The sequence below is a fragment of the Lepisosteus oculatus genome, chromosome 7 (assembly GCF_040954835.1).
Source record: "Lepisosteus oculatus isolate fLepOcu1 chromosome 7, fLepOcu1.hap2, whole genome shotgun sequence".
Taxonomy (NCBI): Eukaryota; Metazoa; Chordata; class Actinopteri; order Semionotiformes; family Lepisosteidae; genus Lepisosteus; species Lepisosteus oculatus.
In genome coordinates, this window is record NC_090702.1 from 33859516 (window position 1) to 33878493 (window position 18978).

General features: G+C 36.2%; 2 protein-coding genes across 3 annotated transcripts in view; one reads left to right on the forward strand and one right to left on the reverse strand.

The window, feature by feature from the left end:
- Window positions 1-18978, forward strand: part of fbxl13 (F-box and leucine-rich repeat protein 13) — a 71470-nt gene that overhangs the window by 26427 nt on the left and 26065 nt on the right. For both annotated transcript variants that reach the window (XM_006633466.3, XM_015352631.2), the window contains exons 10-12: window positions 15522-15574; window positions 16602-16702; window positions 18017-18146. In XM_006633466.3, coding sequence (XP_006633529.2) covers window positions 15522-15574; window positions 16602-16702; window positions 18017-18146 — 284 coding nt within the window. The remainder of the gene's footprint in view (window positions 1-15521; window positions 15575-16601; window positions 16703-18016; window positions 18147-18978) is intronic.
- On the reverse strand, window positions 318-18265 carry lrrc17 (leucine rich repeat containing 17). The gene is made up of 4 exons (XM_006633446.3): window positions 18087-18265; window positions 13018-13879; window positions 3484-3639; window positions 318-960 (listed from the first exon to the last, which is right to left on the reverse strand). Exons 2-4 carry the CDS (start codon window positions 13754-13756, stop codon window positions 551-553), a joined length of 1305 nt encoding a protein of 434 aa, XP_006633509.1. The 5' UTR covers window positions 13757-13879; window positions 18087-18265; the 3' UTR covers window positions 318-550.

An 18978-nucleotide genomic window follows, 5' to 3' on the forward strand; every position in this document is an offset into this window, starting at 1 on the left:
ATACAGCAACTGGGTCTGATATTCTAATTTAGATAAAGCAATAGAAAGTGCTGCTCTTTACTCAATATGCAAAGTACTCTGGCTGTTTTGTAGTAATAACTCTTATAAATTAGAAAGCAAAAAAATATGCTGAAAATATGTAATCAGAGAAGATTTAATGAAAATGGATCATAAATATTTTGAATTAGTTAGTTATGGTGAATAGTTATGGTTTGTTTGGAGGTTGCATTTTCTTTGATTTTGACCAACAACATGCAAAGAAGATAATGATCACATGAAGCTGTTATAAACCTTCACATTTATCATTCTTAAATCTGTTATAGTAAATGGATTCAGTTTTATTTACTTGATAGAACAGCTGGACAAAGTAAGAAAAAAACACTTTTAATATGCTTAGCAGTATGAAATTATACATTGAAAAACCGGCAATGGACTCTACTCATAAAAATGTGGGAAAAAAAAGATTCTTAAAAAAAGAAGCAGGTTGTCATCTGATACAGACTGATTTTGATCATTCTAAAAAAAACAATGTTTGCATTTATCTTTTTTTTTAACTCAGTCTTATAATTTTGATTGTTCGCTCACGGCCTCTTATTGGGCTGGGTTGAATATCTGTCTCTTCTTCATCGTCTGCATCTGCATTGGTTTCCTGCAAGTTGTCAGTTTGTCCAGGCAGTTTGTCTTTAGGACAGTCACCATTGTAAGTTTTTACATAGTCTTCGACAAGCCACCCCTTAAACTCCACTGGAGAGCTGCAAATCAGACCGCTGTATTCAACACTGTAGTGATGCTGCAGCCAGTATATAAGGTAGTGAATATTGTAATCACATTTCCAAGGATTATTTCCCAGCACCAGCTTTTGAACAAAATATAGGTCCTCTAAAACTCCATATTGAAAATACTGCAAGCTGTTGTTAGAGAGGTCCAGCTCTCTGAGGTACAGAAGACCAGAAAAGGCAGCTGTTAGGAACAAGAATAGAGAGTTTTTTAAAAGAAACATTTCATTATCAACTTCATAGAAGAATACCTTACCTATACACCGTTTCTGTGTATTTTAAAAGAGTAAAAAGTCAGACATATGGAAATGTTAGGTAAGCTGATGCTCTTTTGTGAACTGTGAGATTTACAGTACGTCGCCTGTTCTATAGTGCACACAATGTACTCTAATTTAAAGGGGAACTGCAGTCCCAGTTTCTCAGAGTGGTTATTAAATCTCAATAACAAAATACATTTATTAATCTTATAGGAAAAGTTTACAAATGTCAAATTACTCACAAAATCATGAATTTTGTGAAAGTACTGTAAGTCTCCATTTTGTCGCAAACTCGCATTCGAGTTCCCACAAATGACAATGTGAAGAGGCTCTTCCTGCTCACTATAATAACTCATGTGATATGATGTATGAGTAAATAAATACAGGTTGTGCTGCAGACAATTCACGCAGAAATGTTCCATTGTGATCTGCATGCAGAGTTAACAAGTAGTATTGTCAGCGAAACCGTCTTGAAATCTAAAGCAATATTTCTATTGGATTCAAATAAATATATTTGCAAGTTTTGCTTGTTTACACAGGGCCGCGCTCGTCACTGGATGTTTTGTTGCCTCGTTCTGAATCGCAGCTGTGCATACCTGGAAATTTTGTTTATTTTGTGATGTACGGTAAATGGGAGTTTTTACGAGTTACCGTGTACATTTTACTTTACTTGTGGTTTGAAATGCACTTACCAGTTCTGATTCATTCTAACCCAGCATAATAAAAATAGCATTGCAGTTCCCCTTTAAAGTAGTAAATAGGTAGTTTTAATGTTGCATGCTGTTGGAGTCGGTTTTAAATTTCTTGTCTTGTAAACATATGGGACCACGCTGTAATGGAAGCAGTGTGTTCTACAGGGGTGGTAATTAAGTGTGTTTTGATCTCAGAATATTGTGTGATGGAAAACTCTGAGCTCTCTAATTATCGACATTCCTTAGGAAAGGAGGCCTGTAATACTAATTACGTAGGTTCTCGTTATTTAAGTTTATCACTCTGTTCTTGAGATTATTTAGAGTCATTCCATTACCAGTGTCAAAGTCTTGATCCAGAATGCGTGTATGAGAAGGAGTGTTTTGAACTGAATCCAGCCACTGCTGCAGTGTACTTCGTACAGTACGTACGTCTGCAGGGATGTGATATGTGAAAAAGTCATTCAAGATTTTGGGGGTTTAGAGCACAATTCTGGGGCCAACCTTAGTAAAAAAGGGTTAGAGTGGTGTTCAGCTTTGCAGAAACTCTTGCTCATTTAAACTTCTTTGATCCTGGTCTTATGTGTTAATGTGTTTGGGCATCCTGACTGTATACTCCCTTTCGGTGGTAACATTTTTCACATTGACCTTGACATTTACCTTTGATGTGAATTTAATAAGTTTAATCATCCTTGATTCTCTCATTAATCCAAAACATTGTAAAGGAAAGGTTAAAATTTAAGTAGTATATGTTTGTGGTTATAATTTGTTATAGCTTTAAACCCTCAAAAGCATTCACTATGAAGTTCCAGCTTTCACAATCTGCACAGTGAAGGAAAGGTCTGTTTTTTTCTGTTTATCTGTCCTTCAGGGCATTGAATTAAATAGTTTTATTCACATAACATGCATATAGTGTTTTGCAAAAGTATTCACACCCCCGTAAAGGTTCCACGTATTCTTTCTGTCATGCTGAGCATGCAGTTAAAATTATTTCAAACAGAACTTCATATATTTCGAATCTGCACGACCTACTCTATAGTGATGAAGCTAAGAAACTGTTCATAATATTAAACAAATTCGATTTTCAAAGAATATTTGAAAGTTCTCAGTTGCATAAGTATTCAACACTTCATTCTACGACAGCCTTAAAACAGTTCAGGTGCAAACAATTATTCTGATAGTTCACGTCATATTAGTAATGGTGTCTGACTGTGTGTAATTAAGGTCAGTGCAAATGCATCTGTCTCTGTAAGTAGTCTCAGACATTGGATTTCAAACCATAACTCATATCATGATAAAACCAAATCAGCCACGATGAAGGAGCATTTTTAAAAAAGTCATGGGTAAAGTTGTTAAAAAATACAGACCAGGAAAAGGTTACAAGAAAATGTCAACATCAAAGATATTTTCTGGGTGTGGATGATTTGCACAAATGAAGCAATGACTGTAAAAGAGTTTGTAACAAGGCAAGTAGGTGATAATTGCAGATATGTGGCTGAAGACCTTGTAGTCAGATGGGAGACAAAGTGAAATTTAAAGAGTAATGTGTGATGCAAGCCCAATACAGCAGCCAAATCACCTAGTAACTCACAACTGGCAATCCACTGAAGTTAAGCAGGTGTGAGCCTGGTCAGTACCTGGATGGGTACTGATAAACTATAATTAATTAAATTCTGTCATTGATAGGAGTGAAAACTTTTGGAAAATGCAGCATTTGCGTATTACAGGACGTAAATTAAATACAATTGAAAGTTTACTTACTTGTGTCAATATAATCTAGGTTATTGCTGCTGAGGTTCAGCATTTTGAGATCTTTAACAGCAACAAACTCCATAGCTCTTAACTGTTTGATGCTGTTACCAGAGAGGTCAATCCTAGCTACATCTGGTGGGATGTTAGCTGGAACATTCTTCAGATCTGCAAATACATGAAAAAGGGGTTTTAGGAGCTTTTCGGAACCCAAGTATAAAATCTGGAATTATCAGAAATTTGATCTATTTTAACTATCTGAACATTGAGATATTGTATCTCTCTCCCAACATGTCTGAAATGTTGTTCAAAATAACTTTGTATGAAGCAGAATTCACAAGAAATAAGTTAAATCAAGGCTCACATCATGCTCTCTCACACACTGATTCAAGTTAGCAGGACAGCACAGATATCTTGTAGTTTACATTACTGTAAGCCTTTTATTAATACAGTCCCCTTTGACGATAAGAATAATTTGTAACATTTCCTCCTAAGCAATGTCTATATTTATTAACAATTTCAGTACTACAGTAAAAGTAGCTTAATTTGCTATGTAGCATTGATCAAGAAATTGCACACATCCAGTTGTGTTCATTGAAAGCGATAATTCTATTCTATTAAAGTTTGGGAAATGAGGTATTAAAAGTAACACAGTATTTTGAAAAATGGCCACTAACAATCTTTTAAAAGTTATTACATTTGGCTGAATCTCCTAACCCTGGTCCTGGGGGACTCCTATCTTCTGGCTTTGCTTTTAGCTGAGAACCTTAATCGCAGCTGTATGACTTCAGTTTTCTATTTAGGGCAGCTTTTAAAATTTGCTTTTGGCTCTTGTAATGGGATTTAGAATTGGTATCATTCCTGTTCACTTGAAGTTTTGGAGTTTTGTGAAACTCAGACCACAAAACAGTGCAGAAACAAATTAAAGAACAGTCTAAACAGGAAAGACGATTAATTACATATATTAACTCGACCTGGTGACTTCAAAGCTTAACTGGAACTAAAACCAGAAAACACAGGAATCCTTGAGGATCTGTTTTGGGGAACCAATAAAAGAAGGTCATACATACAAATTAATTGGAAACAGAGAATTACCCGGAACGTAGATGTTTTATTTCGCTTTTAAACCCTTTATAGTAATATATATATTTAAATGTGAAAGTATGTGGATACCAAACCAGTTCACTCTTCGATGTTAATTTTATTTATATATCAGTCTTAAAGTGTAATGTTTCCTTATCCTTAGCGTAAAACTGACTCTGCTTTGATTCAAGTGTTAAGCAGAATAAGCCTCAGCAGCACAACAGGATGCATAAAGGCAGCACTGGAAATTAAAATAATAACATTTGTTACCAATATAGATCATTAATAAACATAAATAATTAAGCTTTTAGGGACACATTTCTTTTAGAATAAATATTTTTTATTCTTTGATCAATTGCCAGGTTTATTTAAATAGCCCATGATATGTTGATAGTACAGGAGATTTTGTCTTAGAATCCGAAAAAAGAAATGGTGGGTAGCTGCGTCAGCATGCGTAGGCTGCAAAGGAACAAGTAATAGGTTTATTCCATGCTGAAAAAAAGAAGAAAGAGAACACAACGTTTCGGCCGTAGAGCCTTCTTCAGGTGTGAAGAAGGCTCCACGGCCAAAACGTTGTGTTCTCTTTCTTCTTTTTTTCAGCATGGAATAAACCTATTACTTGTTCGAAAAAAGAAATGTACATTTGGTTCCTTTATGGGCAGCATACTGGAACAGTGGTATTGTTGCCTTTTAGCATTGAAGCTCTGGGTTCAATTCCAGGTGACTATGTGGGTCTCCTCCGGGTTCTCCGGTTTCCTCCCACAGTCTAAAGACATACTGTACTGGTAGGTTAACTGGCTTCTGCAAAACCTGGCTCTAGGTGTGAGTGTGTGCAGGTCTGTGTTTGTGTTTGTGTGTCTACCCGGTGGTGGACTGGCATCCTGTACAGGATGTATCCTGCCTTGCACCCATTGCTATACCGAATAGACTCCGGTTGTATTCGATTAAGTGGTTAGAAGATGATTGGATGGTTCCTTTAAAAAGCATGGGTGTTTTCACAAATACATTTAAACTTTTTCACTGCTGTTTTCACCCTACAGCTGTGTCAGATACGGGAGCCCACATACTTAGTAAAAAAGTGGCATTTTGTTGTAATCCCCTAAAGTGACGTAGCACTAATAATAACCATAGTGCTGTTTCCACAGGGAATAAAACCTAGACAAGCAACTGAGCAAAAACCTTTTAAAAACTAAGAGCTGGTTAGTCTCATCCTCTTTGATGATTTTCGTAGGTGTAGGAGTAAAGAGGCACAGTAGTCAACAAATTCAAATCATACCTTTAAATCAGCCCCACAGTGTTTGTAGCTTGAATTGAAACAGTTGCAGATATGAATATGAAGTTTTAAATATTGAATTAAAATAAGATCATTTTATTGGCCATATACAATTTCTTGTACTAGGAATTTGTCTTTTCACATACCCCAACTTGCTCTCCATGAGGAACACAGACAGGAAGAGATGTTTGGAGTCAGAGCGCAGGGTCAGCCATTTACTATATGGCACCCCTGGAGCAGTTGAGGTTAAGGGCTTTGCTCAGGGGCTCAAGAGTGTAGGACTCCTCTGCCAGCCGCAGGATATGAACCGGCAACCTTCCACCCACAGCCACTGCACCACCCCCTAACTTTAACATTTAAATGTCTGACATACATTTAAATGAATAATTTCCTTCTTTTAAACAACATTTTGTTTAATTGCAAAGTGAACAAAAAACAGTGCTTACATTCAAAATAGATGTCTATGCTACGTTAAGCTCGAGCAATCATTTTAAAATAGAATGCCTCCAACCATTAACAGCTTTTTCAGCTGTTATTGTCGTATGAAGAATATTTTCCTCTGCAGTGGCTGTCTGTGTTTTGAATTGTGCTGATATACAACTAATAACAGAGTTCCTGTGTTCCAGCAATGTATGCAAAATGCATCTTTTGCTTCATGATTTAAGATATTTCCGTTGTGTAACCTATTGGGAAGCCATAACATCTGTAATTGTAATGTGTTGTAATATAAATCTTAGTACAGATTCTTGAGGCTGTTTTTTTCTCTTTTTCTTTCTTGTCTTTCTGTTTTCAGGTAACATAAAGAGAAATAAATGTAGCTTCATTGTAAATTCATACTCTGGGATCTTCTGTACTTCTTGTCTTGTTTGTTGGAGGCATTATGGGCTACATCAGGGATTGGCCTTTCTGAACTTTATTACTCAATAATCATAATATTTATACAATAAAAGATTAAACTATCCTTTTTGTAGTCATCAATCAGCTGCTATTAGAAAAGTACTTATGAAATGTGCTGGAGTTGCTCATCCTTTGTTTGATTATTATACTGTAAACTTTTTTGTTATAAATATTCTATACTTTTTTATCTGGCATTTACTGTTAGATTTTGTTTTTGGTTGTTAAGCATAAATTAAGACGTTGCTAGAGATAAACTATAACAACAAATTGAAGAGAATTTCCATAACTATGAAGCTCTTTTCTGGAACGAAATAAATATTGTACTTCTTCCATGAACCACATCCATTCAGCTTGTGACTTTTTTACATTGTAATTATAATGGACAGCATAAACTGACTGTTCATAAAGGCACATCATTGCATCATCCATGATATTCCTGCATTCCCCGTGTCTCTTTTGCAATGTGCTTCAGAGGTGCTTGTCTGGACAGTCTCCAAGGCGTAACCGTAAAGCCGCAATAATCAAAAACATATGAATGTTTGGTAACGGTTCAGACTGTATGTCTATTTTTCCATTAGAGATTTAGAAGAAGAAACCATACTTTTAGACAGAATCGTATTTTTATGGAATTCTCCTTATAGAAAGTATAATTTGAATGTAGTTATTTATGTATTTAACTGTATAAGTGTTATCTACTGGCTTAGAGTACTATAGAGTATATACTGTATCTATACTACATATACTGTAGTTATAAGTAGTATTCAAACTCCAAAATACACAGAATTAGAATATGCCCTAACAAATAGTTTTTAGCCATTGTGTGAATGCAATAGATAAGTACAGAACTACAAATCATATTATTGCAGCAATCTTCCTTTATTTGCCCTAGCTGTGCCTGAGAATGAGAAGGGGGGGGGCAGCAGAGCAGAACTGCAGGCCCACTTAGAGTTTGTTGTCCTTATGAACATTTTGTTACACTACAGTGTATTCTATACAGTGGATTGCTCAGTAATTAAACGCAAACTGCAACATATAATAAATAATAAGAATAATACTATCACTTGGATGTTTCCCTGATATGATTTCAATATGGATTAAAAGCTCCACTCTAAGCCTTTTTTTAAGCCAGAGAACTGCAACCATCTCAAATTCCTATTATGTGTGAGGGGAATCCCAACTGGCTCAGACAGGAAAAACACTTGCTCTCTGCGCAGGCTGAGCTCTATGATCTAGATTCTAGATCACAAATTCAAGCCTGGATAATGTCACTATCCCACTGTGACCAGGAACCTCAAGCGACAACCAACAACAAGCTCAGCCAGGAAAGACTCTTTATTTAAGTGCAGGCTGGACTCTGTGATTCTATCATCACGAGTTTGACCCTGGGTTTGTCAATATCCCACTGTGACCAGGATTCCTCAAATGACAACTTAACAGTCTCAGGCAGGAAAGACACTTGTTTTCAGTGCAGGCTGAACTCTGTGATTCTGAAATCAAAGTTCATGCCTGGGTTATATCAATATCCCACTGTGACCAGAATTTCTGAAGTGCAAACTAACAACTGGTACAGCCAGAAAATACACTTGCTGTTAACGTAGACTGGGCTGTGTGATCCTAACATCATAAGTTTGGACATGATCACTGGGTAATGTCACTATTGCACTGTGACCGTTATTCGTCTACTGACAGCCAACAACTGCTTCAGCAAAGGCAGAATTTGAAATAGTCACCCAGGACTCTCTTGAACGCTAGTGAAAAAGCAGCTGAGGTCAGGAGACCTGCTGAGGTCAGGAGAGATGAACCATACAGTTTTCTGTATGTTGCTGTAAAGTTTGAAGTGTCAAAAGATGAATTACTTGTTGTTTGGGGAGGGGCAAAGGAGCCTGTCTGCCCATTGGCATTGAAGTCAGCAAATGTAGACAAAGTAAGTGTTGATTCTGAATTGGGTAGTTATCACACAAGAAATAATAATTGTCAACTCAAAATGCACACATCTCTTGTCCTTTTTATCATCCGTGTCCAACTTAAACTCTTTCCTCCTTTACCAACTTCGATGGACACATGACAGTAATGGGAAGTTACTGTCCTGTTTGGTCTGTTGACCACTGCATCTGTAACATAAATAATTTTATTGTTCTGTTCTCCCTTTTTTCTCCATCCTCCTCCTGTAAGTTACAGTACATCTGGAAAAAGTTGTCCCAGACTGTTTTGGCAGCTGGATTGAAATACTTGTCATTGGCCCCAATCAGAAGGCACAAAATGAGGCCAAGTCTAAGAATGTTTGATGTTTATTCACTCTGAAACACTCAGGAACCTTCAGATCCAACAGTAGGGGAGTCATACAGTAGTTCTGATTTCATGAGGGATGTTTCATACTACTAGACAACTAAACTGGTCAAATCCTTATAAATAGCTTGGTTGTACATCTTGGTAGATGCTAAATTGTATTTTATAATGCATACTGTATATGACAAAGTAGATACGATGTCTGTGAGGATTCGGTATAGATTTTGGCCCTACAGACAAGACTAGATGAGGGCTTTTGAAATAAGAAAGTTTAAGGAATTTGCCAGAAGATTGCAAAGAATTTGCAGCAGAATACAGACCCTCTTTCACATTCAAGAACAGAAAGTGTAAAAAGATATTTAAGCAAAAGTTGCAGAAGACAGTATATGCTTTTCTTTTTAAAAGGAAATGCTGCATCTGGATTTGGGCATTAAGTATTTTTTAATTCAATTAATCTGGCAGTAAGATGGTTTAGCAAAATTGTTTTTTAAATGGCTTCAGTAATGTTTGGATCCAGACAACATTTATGATTAAGTCTTGTAAGCCTGAGCCATCTTATGGCTTTAAAATTGTCTTGAGTTTAGGAAAGTAGCAATACTGTATGGGGGATCACAGAATCAGAAAAAGGACATCTTGTATATTACATTCATCTTTTGTTACATGTAAAACCCAGGGATGTGCATTCAGGATGTGTAAAATACTTTTGGCAAGAAAATTGCTTAGAAGGCATTCTAATATTGGAAATATGGTCATTATGAAATTCCCTTAAGATATTCCAGATGTTGTTACTGGAACTTTAACAATATCAAATTTTACACTTTCTCTAATGCTGACATTGGGGTGTGCATGTAACATTTCAAGTTTTTAACATTATGGTTCAGTTGTGGCTAGGGGTCTTAGCATATACTGACTCATCTGAATAGAAACCATAATTTTGCAAAAATGGCAATTATTGTATTTTGTATATTTTAGTTTGACATAAGTTGTACTATTTCAAATAAGCTCTTTAAATATTCTGCAGTAAAGGTTGTAATTCAGGACCTGAAAAAACAAACTAAAAAATATCAAATGAATTCAAATATATTATAGCCATGTGTTAATTCCAAGCATGCTTTTTAGCAATATACCCCCTGTTTAAAACAGTTGTGTAAAAAGTGATCTGTCAATTTTAATATGAAACAATCCACAAGCAGCACATAACTGACATCCATATTAAGATTACAGAGGAAGAACTATCTGGAGATTACCCTAGTCTTGCTAAAGTAGTCTTTACTAAATAAGCAGTGTTCAGATTGCATGATTGAGCTCCACGCTATAGACCTAGATACAGTGCCTTACAAAAGTATTTAGACCCTTCATGTGGTGTCCGATTTTATTAAATTAAAAAAGATCCATATACCTTTTGTCAAACATTATAATTTATTCAAAACCTGGGTGCTGAAACTGAAAACATCAAAGGTTAAGATATGTTACAGTAAATAGCAGCAATACCCAAATAGAAAAGTATATATGTATATATAGATGGATTACATAAAATATTCAGACCCATGAACTCACTATTTGGCAAAAGCACCTTTGGCACCAGTTGAAGCCCCAATATCTTTTTGGCTAAATATCTACTTATTTTGCACACCTGGCAGGTTGAAGATCTCTTATTGACAGCAATTGTCAAGTCTTTCTACTGATTCTTAATAGGATTCAGGTCTGGACTGTGATTGGGCCAGTCAAAGACAATTCAGTTTCTTTTTCTTCAGCCAACCCAGTTTGTCTTTGGTCTTGTGCTTTGGATTACTGTGCTGTTTAATGATGAATTTTTGCCCCAATATTATGTCTTTGTAGGCTCTTAATAGACTTTAATAGACACAGGTTTGATGAAGGTATTTGCTCCATGTATTTGTCCTTCAATCTCAAAAGTTTTCCATTCCATGGTGAGGGGAACCATTCTCATAGCATGATGCTTCCACCATGCTTGACTGTTGGCACAGTGTTGACTGGGTGAAGAGCTATGTGTGTTTTGAGCCAGAAGTAACACTTTGCAGTCACACAAAAACGTTCCAAATTTATCTTCTCTGTCCAGAAGACTTTTCGCCACCTTTTTAGAGTATCACTTACATAATTTGTTTCAAACCACATGTGGGATTTGAGATGAGTTTACCACTCTGCCATTCAGGCCTGCTTTGTTTATTCATTTGATATTGAAATATTGCTGACTTTTTCTCTCATCTTAGTCATTGAGCTCTGTAACTCTTTCAAAGTTGTTATTGGCCTCACACTGACATCCCTAACCGCCTTCTTCCTCTCCTGGCTGCTTTGTTTGGACTGATGGCCTGATCTAGACAGTGTCTTAGTGGTATAGTGGACCTTCCATTTCTGATCATTGAGTAGATAGTGCTCACAGGGAGGCTATCAGAGGCTTCAATATTTTTCTTCTCCTGATCTGTGTTTCTCAATTTCTTTTTCCCTGACTTGCTTTGAAAGCTCCTTAGGCTTCATTGTTGAATCTTTGTTTGAAATTCAGTACTTGACCAAGGAGCCTTTGAGAGACAGGTGGTTTTATTCTGAAATCATGAGAACCACTATTATTACAAACAAACATAGGCCGTACAACTCATTTTGTGGCTTATTAAGGAACTTTAATAAGTTTAGGTTTACCTGAACTAAGGGTTTGAATTCAAATTCTGACATTTCATGTTTTCTTTCATATTAATTTCCTATTTGCTTCTTTTTGTTTTTGCTTTGAATGTGCGAAGTATGTAGTATATTTAAAAATATTAACTGCGGCTTCAAAAAGTTAAGACTGCCAGCTTTATAACAATAAAATGTGAAAATGGTGCAAAGATCTGAATACTTCTGCAAAGCACTGTATCTACCCTGCTGTGGCTCAATTGACTCGCCTCTGCAACTCACTTGACTTACCTGCCTCTGTTTTTATTAAAATCCATGTTGGGTGAAATTATGGTTTGTGTTCCCTTGCAGTGCAGTAAATGTAAAGTTGGTGCCATCAATATATTGAGTTGTGCGTTAATTAATTCTGTACATAATTATAAATATATTTTTAAAGACAAAAAATAACTATTACTCAATATTATTTTCGGTTTTATCAATTATTTGCAAAACGTGGTGTGCTTATTTACTGGTTTAACTTTTCCACCGGTTTTGGTCTCAAAGGGTCATTTTTTATGGTGTAGGGCACATTACTATTTTATTAAAAAAACACAAACACTAAGGTTAACACCTACAGTAATAAATTAAAGACATTTTCTAAATATGTGCTGCAAATCCTGCAGATGTTATTCAATTTTGAATTTGATCAATATCAATTTGTATCAATGGGATAAATGTCTATAACCACGCTAAAAGCTTAAACAAATTCATCTACAGTACATTCATAACAGCACATACAAAAGCACTAAGATAACAATCACTAGAAATTATGGTAAAACATATCCTTTCTTTACAAGCCACCACATTTTTGGGCTACTGTATATACTCTTTATCTATGATAATAACAAAAGTACATAGCTGTTTTCTCTCTCTGCTGGGCCTGCAGCTGCATCTTGTGTTTATGTCAGTATGATATATTGATACACTGGTAATGTTTTTTTCCTTATAGTTGGTCACATCCCTATGAAAAGTATGAACCTTATTCTTTTCCTCCTCACAGAATGAAAAGATCTAAGGCAACGTTCTGTTGGGCTTTGACTGTTCTTGTCTGTTTAAAGAGTGCTCAATTGATTTCCAATGCTCAATGTCTGGAAGTAGCTTCAATCATACACAGCCAGCTGAACTTGGACCAGACTATTCCTGTTTGTTAACTTTCTTTTGTGAGTTCTTTTAATATGTGCTTGTAAAATAAGGAAAAAAACATTTTATAATTGGTGTAACAAAAGGAAGCTGATGTTATTTAATCTATTATTCTTGTAATTTAATTAGATACATTTACTTAATGTTATTTTCATCCGTACACTTCAATAAATTCGTTAACAATAATTGATTTCGCAACTCACCTCTACTGTGGCAATCCAGAAGAGGCTTGGGGAACATGTAGGTGTGACATGTTGTGGAGTCAGGCTCTTTTTTAGCAGCAGACACGGGTTCTGGTATTTGTTCATCAGTGATGTTCACCTCCAGCTCTGGGCACAGCAATTCGGGTTTGATCTTTTTCAGATACCGTCCTTTCAGGTTAGCAGGCTCTGCACATTGGGCGTAGTTTCCTAGATTGCGGTTGCTTGGGACTTGCAGCATCCTGACTAGGCTGTCCAGCTCGCACTTACAGCTCCAGGGGTTGTCATAAATGCGCAGGTATCGGAGCTGAGGGAGAGCGATCAGCACTTGTTCCTTCAGCACCTGCAGCTGGTTGTGCTGCAGCAACAGCGTGGTCAGTTTGTTCAAACCACTGAAGGCGTGTTCCTCGATCACTCTGATGTCATTCTGCTGCAGGTCTAGGCTTTTCAGTTTCTCAAATTGTACAAATGTGTTGTCCCTCAGTATTCTGATCTTGTTTCTGGCCAGCAGCATATGAACAGTATCGTCCGGCCAGCCAGGGAAAACATGAGTTAAATGTTTATCTTGACAGTCCAGGAACTTATCACCAGCCTCGACGTAATCTTTGCAATCATTAGCAGCGGATCGCTTTGCTGTGCCCCACTTGCCACGCGCCCTGTTCCTTGTGATGCCATTCCTGGCCCGTCTGCATTCAGCGGACTGTAGGAGGAGGAGGATCATCAGAGCTGTAATGACTTGCATCCTGAGATCCAGCTGGGATAGGTTAACGGTGACAACTGGAATGGTATAGGAATCCCTCTGAAATCTGAGTTAAGATAACACTAAGTAGCTGGCTTCAGTAAAGACAAGATGCAGCTGCAGGCCCTGCAGAGAGAAAAAAAAAACAGTCAGATACTGTTGTTTGTATCATATAAATGATGTACGATGTATCTTTATAAATGATGTATCATTATAAAGAGTATACACGAAAATGATATGTCTTGTAAAGAAAAAGTATGTACCACGATTTCTGGTGACCATAACCTTAGGGGTTTTGTACAGTACTGTACATGTATACATAGATTGTCCTTTAAGGCCTTGAGTGTAGCTGTAGACTGTCATTTCAACATTTCTGCAAATCAGCTTATTTTAGGTTGACAGGTCTGGAAAATTTCAATAGTCGTGTTTATCAAATCAAATACAATTTTGTTTCTAAAGCACGATTTTCTGCCTTGTATTCATTCCTTAGATTTTGTGAGGAAATGTTTTGTACATACTGGAGTTGAGTTGAATGTTTGGAGATTCTGGTCAACAAAGTGTTAAAAAAAGTCAATTAAAGTTAAAATACAGGCACAGACAAGTCTCTCAACATGAGACAGATTAGTGGAATGGGCTGACGGGCCTTTTTCTCATTTGTAACCTTTCTTACATTCTTTGATTGAAATCAAAAGATACACTAAGCTTTCTGACTATGAACTAAACTTGATTATCATGTAACAAACTCAGACCTTTAAATTTAGTAAGCTGCTGATTACTAAAAATATAACCTCTGTTAAAAAGTTTTTGTATCTGTGTACAATATCATGGTCTTGGCAAGTTCCATTTGAATATCAGAGTTAGAATGTACTAGGACGTAAATGTTGCCAGCTTGGAAATAATATCCATTGTGGAAAGTAACATCTACAATAGACTACAAAAAAGAGAGAGCCCAGTATAGACCTGTGAGGCATACCAGAACAAACAGCAGTTGAGACAGGGGTGTAATGTGCAAGTGATACAAAACTATTTCCTTTTGCACAAATGAGACTCAAACCTGCAGAGAACATTGTTTGTAATGACAGTCAGATCTTTGAGATGTTTAGGGAGGATATTGCAAACGACAAATAGTACTCAGATCGAGCAATACAAGAATGGCCAAGCAAACAGAAGTCACAGCCAATTACAGATCATTACAACCCAGACTATAGCTGTAGGTCCTCACTGTGCTTTGCACTAAACATGGATTCCAATTTTTCATATACTGTAACTCATTTCTTCCTAGGCGCCGTTGTAACAGGTTGACCATAAGATCTAGAATTTGTGCTACAAAAGCCAGATTTGGAAAATGTCAGTAGTCTTAATGTTAATTTTTATGTCTGCTCCCTCAAAACTGGAAATCACCACAATTTCCAGAGCAGAATCATGGCAGAACGTTTATCACGACAAATTTCATGGTCATTACAAATTTCAGTTGTTAGTTTTGAAGAATGACCAGGGAAAGAAGCAGGCTGACCACAACTATTTATGATCTCAAAAAGATTTCTTGAAACCAATCTGTTCTTTGCCAAACAATTGGGAGTAGCTGTGTTTCGGAATATGTACAGTACTGTATAGGCTGGAAGCCAAAGTCCAGCTTGTTAAACAAGGTCAATCAATTTTCCAGTTTAAATTGAATTTAACAGAGGTTTTATATACCCTAAATGAAGTATAGTTTATATGTGCACAATGCCGCATGTATACCTGTGAAAGTGAAGATTTTGTTTCCTAGGTGAATGCAGAAATCTACAGGACCTGAATTTGTCAGAGTGTACAAGTGTAAATGTAAGTAATGCAAATAGATACCAATACCAATGATTTGATTTTGTAGCATTCATTTGAACAAGGAGATTGCGTTTTTCCTTCTCAAACATTTGGAATAAGTTTATTGAATAAGAAAAAAGCCTGCCTAAACAAGATTCCTTGTGGACTGCTCATGGAAGACATTAACAGTCTATTTTTGTAGCTTCAGCAATAAGCTACTGTACTTTATCTGGCAGAGTGCTGAATTACTTTTAACTGTGTAGAAAAATATATTTGTTCTATAATAAATAATGAGAACAATTGATATTTAATAAATAGCTATAAATATGAATTATATATTACTCATATATAAGTTATACATAAGTGTACTTTTATTTATTCCTACTGACCACAGAATATACAAAATGATTTCTTTATTAAAACCAGAAAATAATATTGGATACTTTTGGTAGTACAGGACTTCACTTACTTATCGACTTCCTTAAAGTTGGTCTTTTCCTAGGCATATCTTTTTCTTGTCAGACTAGCTTATCATTTACAGTAATCAAATAGCTACAGTATGTTGTTTCATAAGAGGAAGCCTTTTTACTGGCTATGTATATTGACTGACATATTTCTTTCTTTACTTGGTTCTAAGTTAAAAAGATGCATTCTTCAGTGTTTTAGTTGATTGCATTAACCACTGTTTTGCTCTTTATCAAAGAAACCAAATTATTGCAATGTATGAATAATGCAAAACATGCTTGGAATGCTATCGGATAGAAAGTTTCTGATTCTTTTATTTAGAATTTAGATTTTTTCTTAGAATGCTTAATTATAAGTTCTTATTTCGGAAATGATATATTTTCTTAACCCTGGCACTCAAAAATGATTTTAATTTTCTAAACATTCAGTTGCATCCCATTAATTTCTAAGAATAAAAAATGTGACTCTTTATTGATCACTTATTGATTGATTTTATTCATTTTCATGAATTTTCATGAGTTTCATCAGTGGAGTGTTACGGTATTTTTTAAACACATTTGTGGATTCTTTTTAATTTCTACAGGATGAAACCATGCGATTAGTTCTTGAGGGCTGTCCAACACTTCTGTACCTAAATGTGTCCTGCACTGGTGTGACAAATGGCACTCTAAGGGTGCTGGCAAGGTAACTGAAGAAATAAAGCAAAAGAAAAATTGTTTTGCTCTTTATCCTGAAGATTTAATTAAAGAAAGTTCTGTGACAAAAAGGAATGTTACTCTTGTATTTGGCTGAATAGTTCATTAATTTGCAGGTTTCGACTTCACACGTCTCTCCACCTCTCTCGACTTTGCACGACCTGAGTGCCTCCCTCCTGCTCCTGCCTCCTCTACACTCCCGGCTTTTGTTCTCCTATCCTATGCTATGTAATCTCTGATTATAGTCCCCTGTCTTTCTCACACCCGAAGAAGACTCCACAGCCGAAACGTGTTTCCTTTCGTCTCCTTTCAGCATGGAATAGACCTTTACTTGTTCCTTTGCAGCCTACTCATGCTGACGCAGCTACAGTAACTACTTGAACTACTACCATCTAAGCAAGGCAATTTAAAAGGTGCTAGCTCAGCAAGATTATATTGTATAAAACGATGATACCTGAAATGAAAATGTTTATAGCTCCAATGTGAGCAAAACCTGTCTTTGAGTAATTAACTACTTATTTCATTAATTCACATAATATCACAGTCTTTTTATGAAGACCTTTGATAATGGTGGCAGTACTCCACGGTGTGCTTTAATTTTGGAATAGTTCCCAAGACAGAGTAACATTCAACAGCACAGTCCAAAGCAGCTGCTCTCACAGGCATCTCAGTTAATTAGAAACACTTGAGGCTTAGAAAGGGAAGAAAAAAAGTAAGAATGAACGATAAAATGCTTCCATTCATCAAGAAGTCTTGGAACATGCTGAATTGTATATTGACAACAACTGTGCATAGATGAAAAATATCTGCAATGTGAAACATCTATTGCCTGTTCTGTGTATTTTCAGACCACATTCAGTGGTCAACAAAGGGTCTCTGTTCTGCCTCTAGAGTTCATGAAAGCACACTAGAGAGCATTTTCAACTCTCACTTATTCGTCTGTCTTCTCTGAAAATGCTTTCTGAGTCCTTTTTTTGATTCTCTTGCTCTGCTCTGTGTTAATCTTCATGACAAACCGGCTAACTTTCAATTAATAGCATCTACTCCAGAAAATAAAACATTGCTAGTAAATTAGAAATGTCATAACCTCCTAAAATGTTGTGTTCAAAGTTTGAAGCATACAATACAATGTTTTAAAACATTCCAGCAAAATAGTACTAACCACATGACAAAATACATTATATTTGTGCTTGAAGATTGCATTTTAAAACTTAAATCTCCAGCTCTAGGAAACTACTTAATAAAAACTTTATACTTGCTGGTTTCTAACTTTGTTCCATAAACCTGTGCTGTGTTTTGGAAGGTGTTGCCTGAATCTTCAGTACCTGAGCCTAGCTTATTGCAGGAAGTTCACAGATAAAGGATTACAGTACCTGGCCACAGGAAAAGGCTGCCACAAACTCATCTACTTGGACCTTTCAGGCTGCACACAGGTTGGTCCTTTGTTTCTCTTTGTTCTGTCATGAGAGCCCAGCGCTTTCCCTGAGAGGACTGACTGCAGCTCAAGCCGAGAGGGTTTCTCCAGAGCAGGGAGGCTGCAACTGGTTTTAAATTACAGCGACTCAAGTTTTCTTTGGAAACTGAGGCGGTAATTCCAGGGGGTTTTGGATTGGTGTCAGACTACTACCATGGCCCCCTGAACTGTTTTGTCCCTCTGTGAAGATAAAGAAGCTTGAAAAAAAAAGCTTTCAAAGGACTGAATTCCTTTCATTTTTTTAGTCAGTTACATTTAGATAAAGTAATTTGACTGTTTTTCACTTTGGTTCTTGGTTTCAGAAGCAAGAGACAAGTTAGGATGATTAAAAAATGGGAAAAGAATTAGAGCAGTATTTAAGTAATTAAAATTAAATTGTAGTCTTAATTTGATTTGGCTAAAAATCAGTTGCTTTGATTTTTTTATTAAATTCAGTGTTTTGGTTCATGAAAATTCCTAACATGTAAGAAAAATAGACAATGTCTGTGCTTTTTCCACTGTAGAGTTTGTTCTGTATATGGTAGGCACTTATTATTTTCTTCCGAAGAGGGGTGGGTGGGATTTGTATCTTCAGTATACCTGGAAAGTAGCCTTGAGCCAGTGACCCTTTTACACTCATTATTGTTATCCCCCACAATTGTTTATTTTTATAAAATATAATTTTATTTGTTTGAGACCCTTTTGAGATGGAAGCAGTAACAGGCAGACTTCTTCCCTAGCTAAGAAAAAACTGGGAGATTTTGATTGACCTAAACTGGATGGGATGGCTGCTCCGGAGGACTTAAAAACTC

What these genes read in the sequence shown, in the direction of transcription:
- lrrc17 (XM_006633446.3), bottom strand. Translation starts at nt 13,756, where the DNA reads ATGCAAGTCATTACAGCTCTGATGATCCTCCTCCTCCTACAGTCCGCT. An exon ending in TCTGGATTGCCACAGTAGAG is followed by an intron (nt 3,640 to 13,017) that starts GTGAGTTGCGAA and finishes ATGTATTTGCAG; the next exon opens with ATCTGAAGAATGTTCCAGCT. An exon ending in CCTAGATTATATTGACACAA is followed by an intron (nt 961 to 3,483) that starts GTAAGTAAACTT and finishes TGTTCCTAACAG; the next exon opens with CTGCCTTTTCTGGTCTTCTG.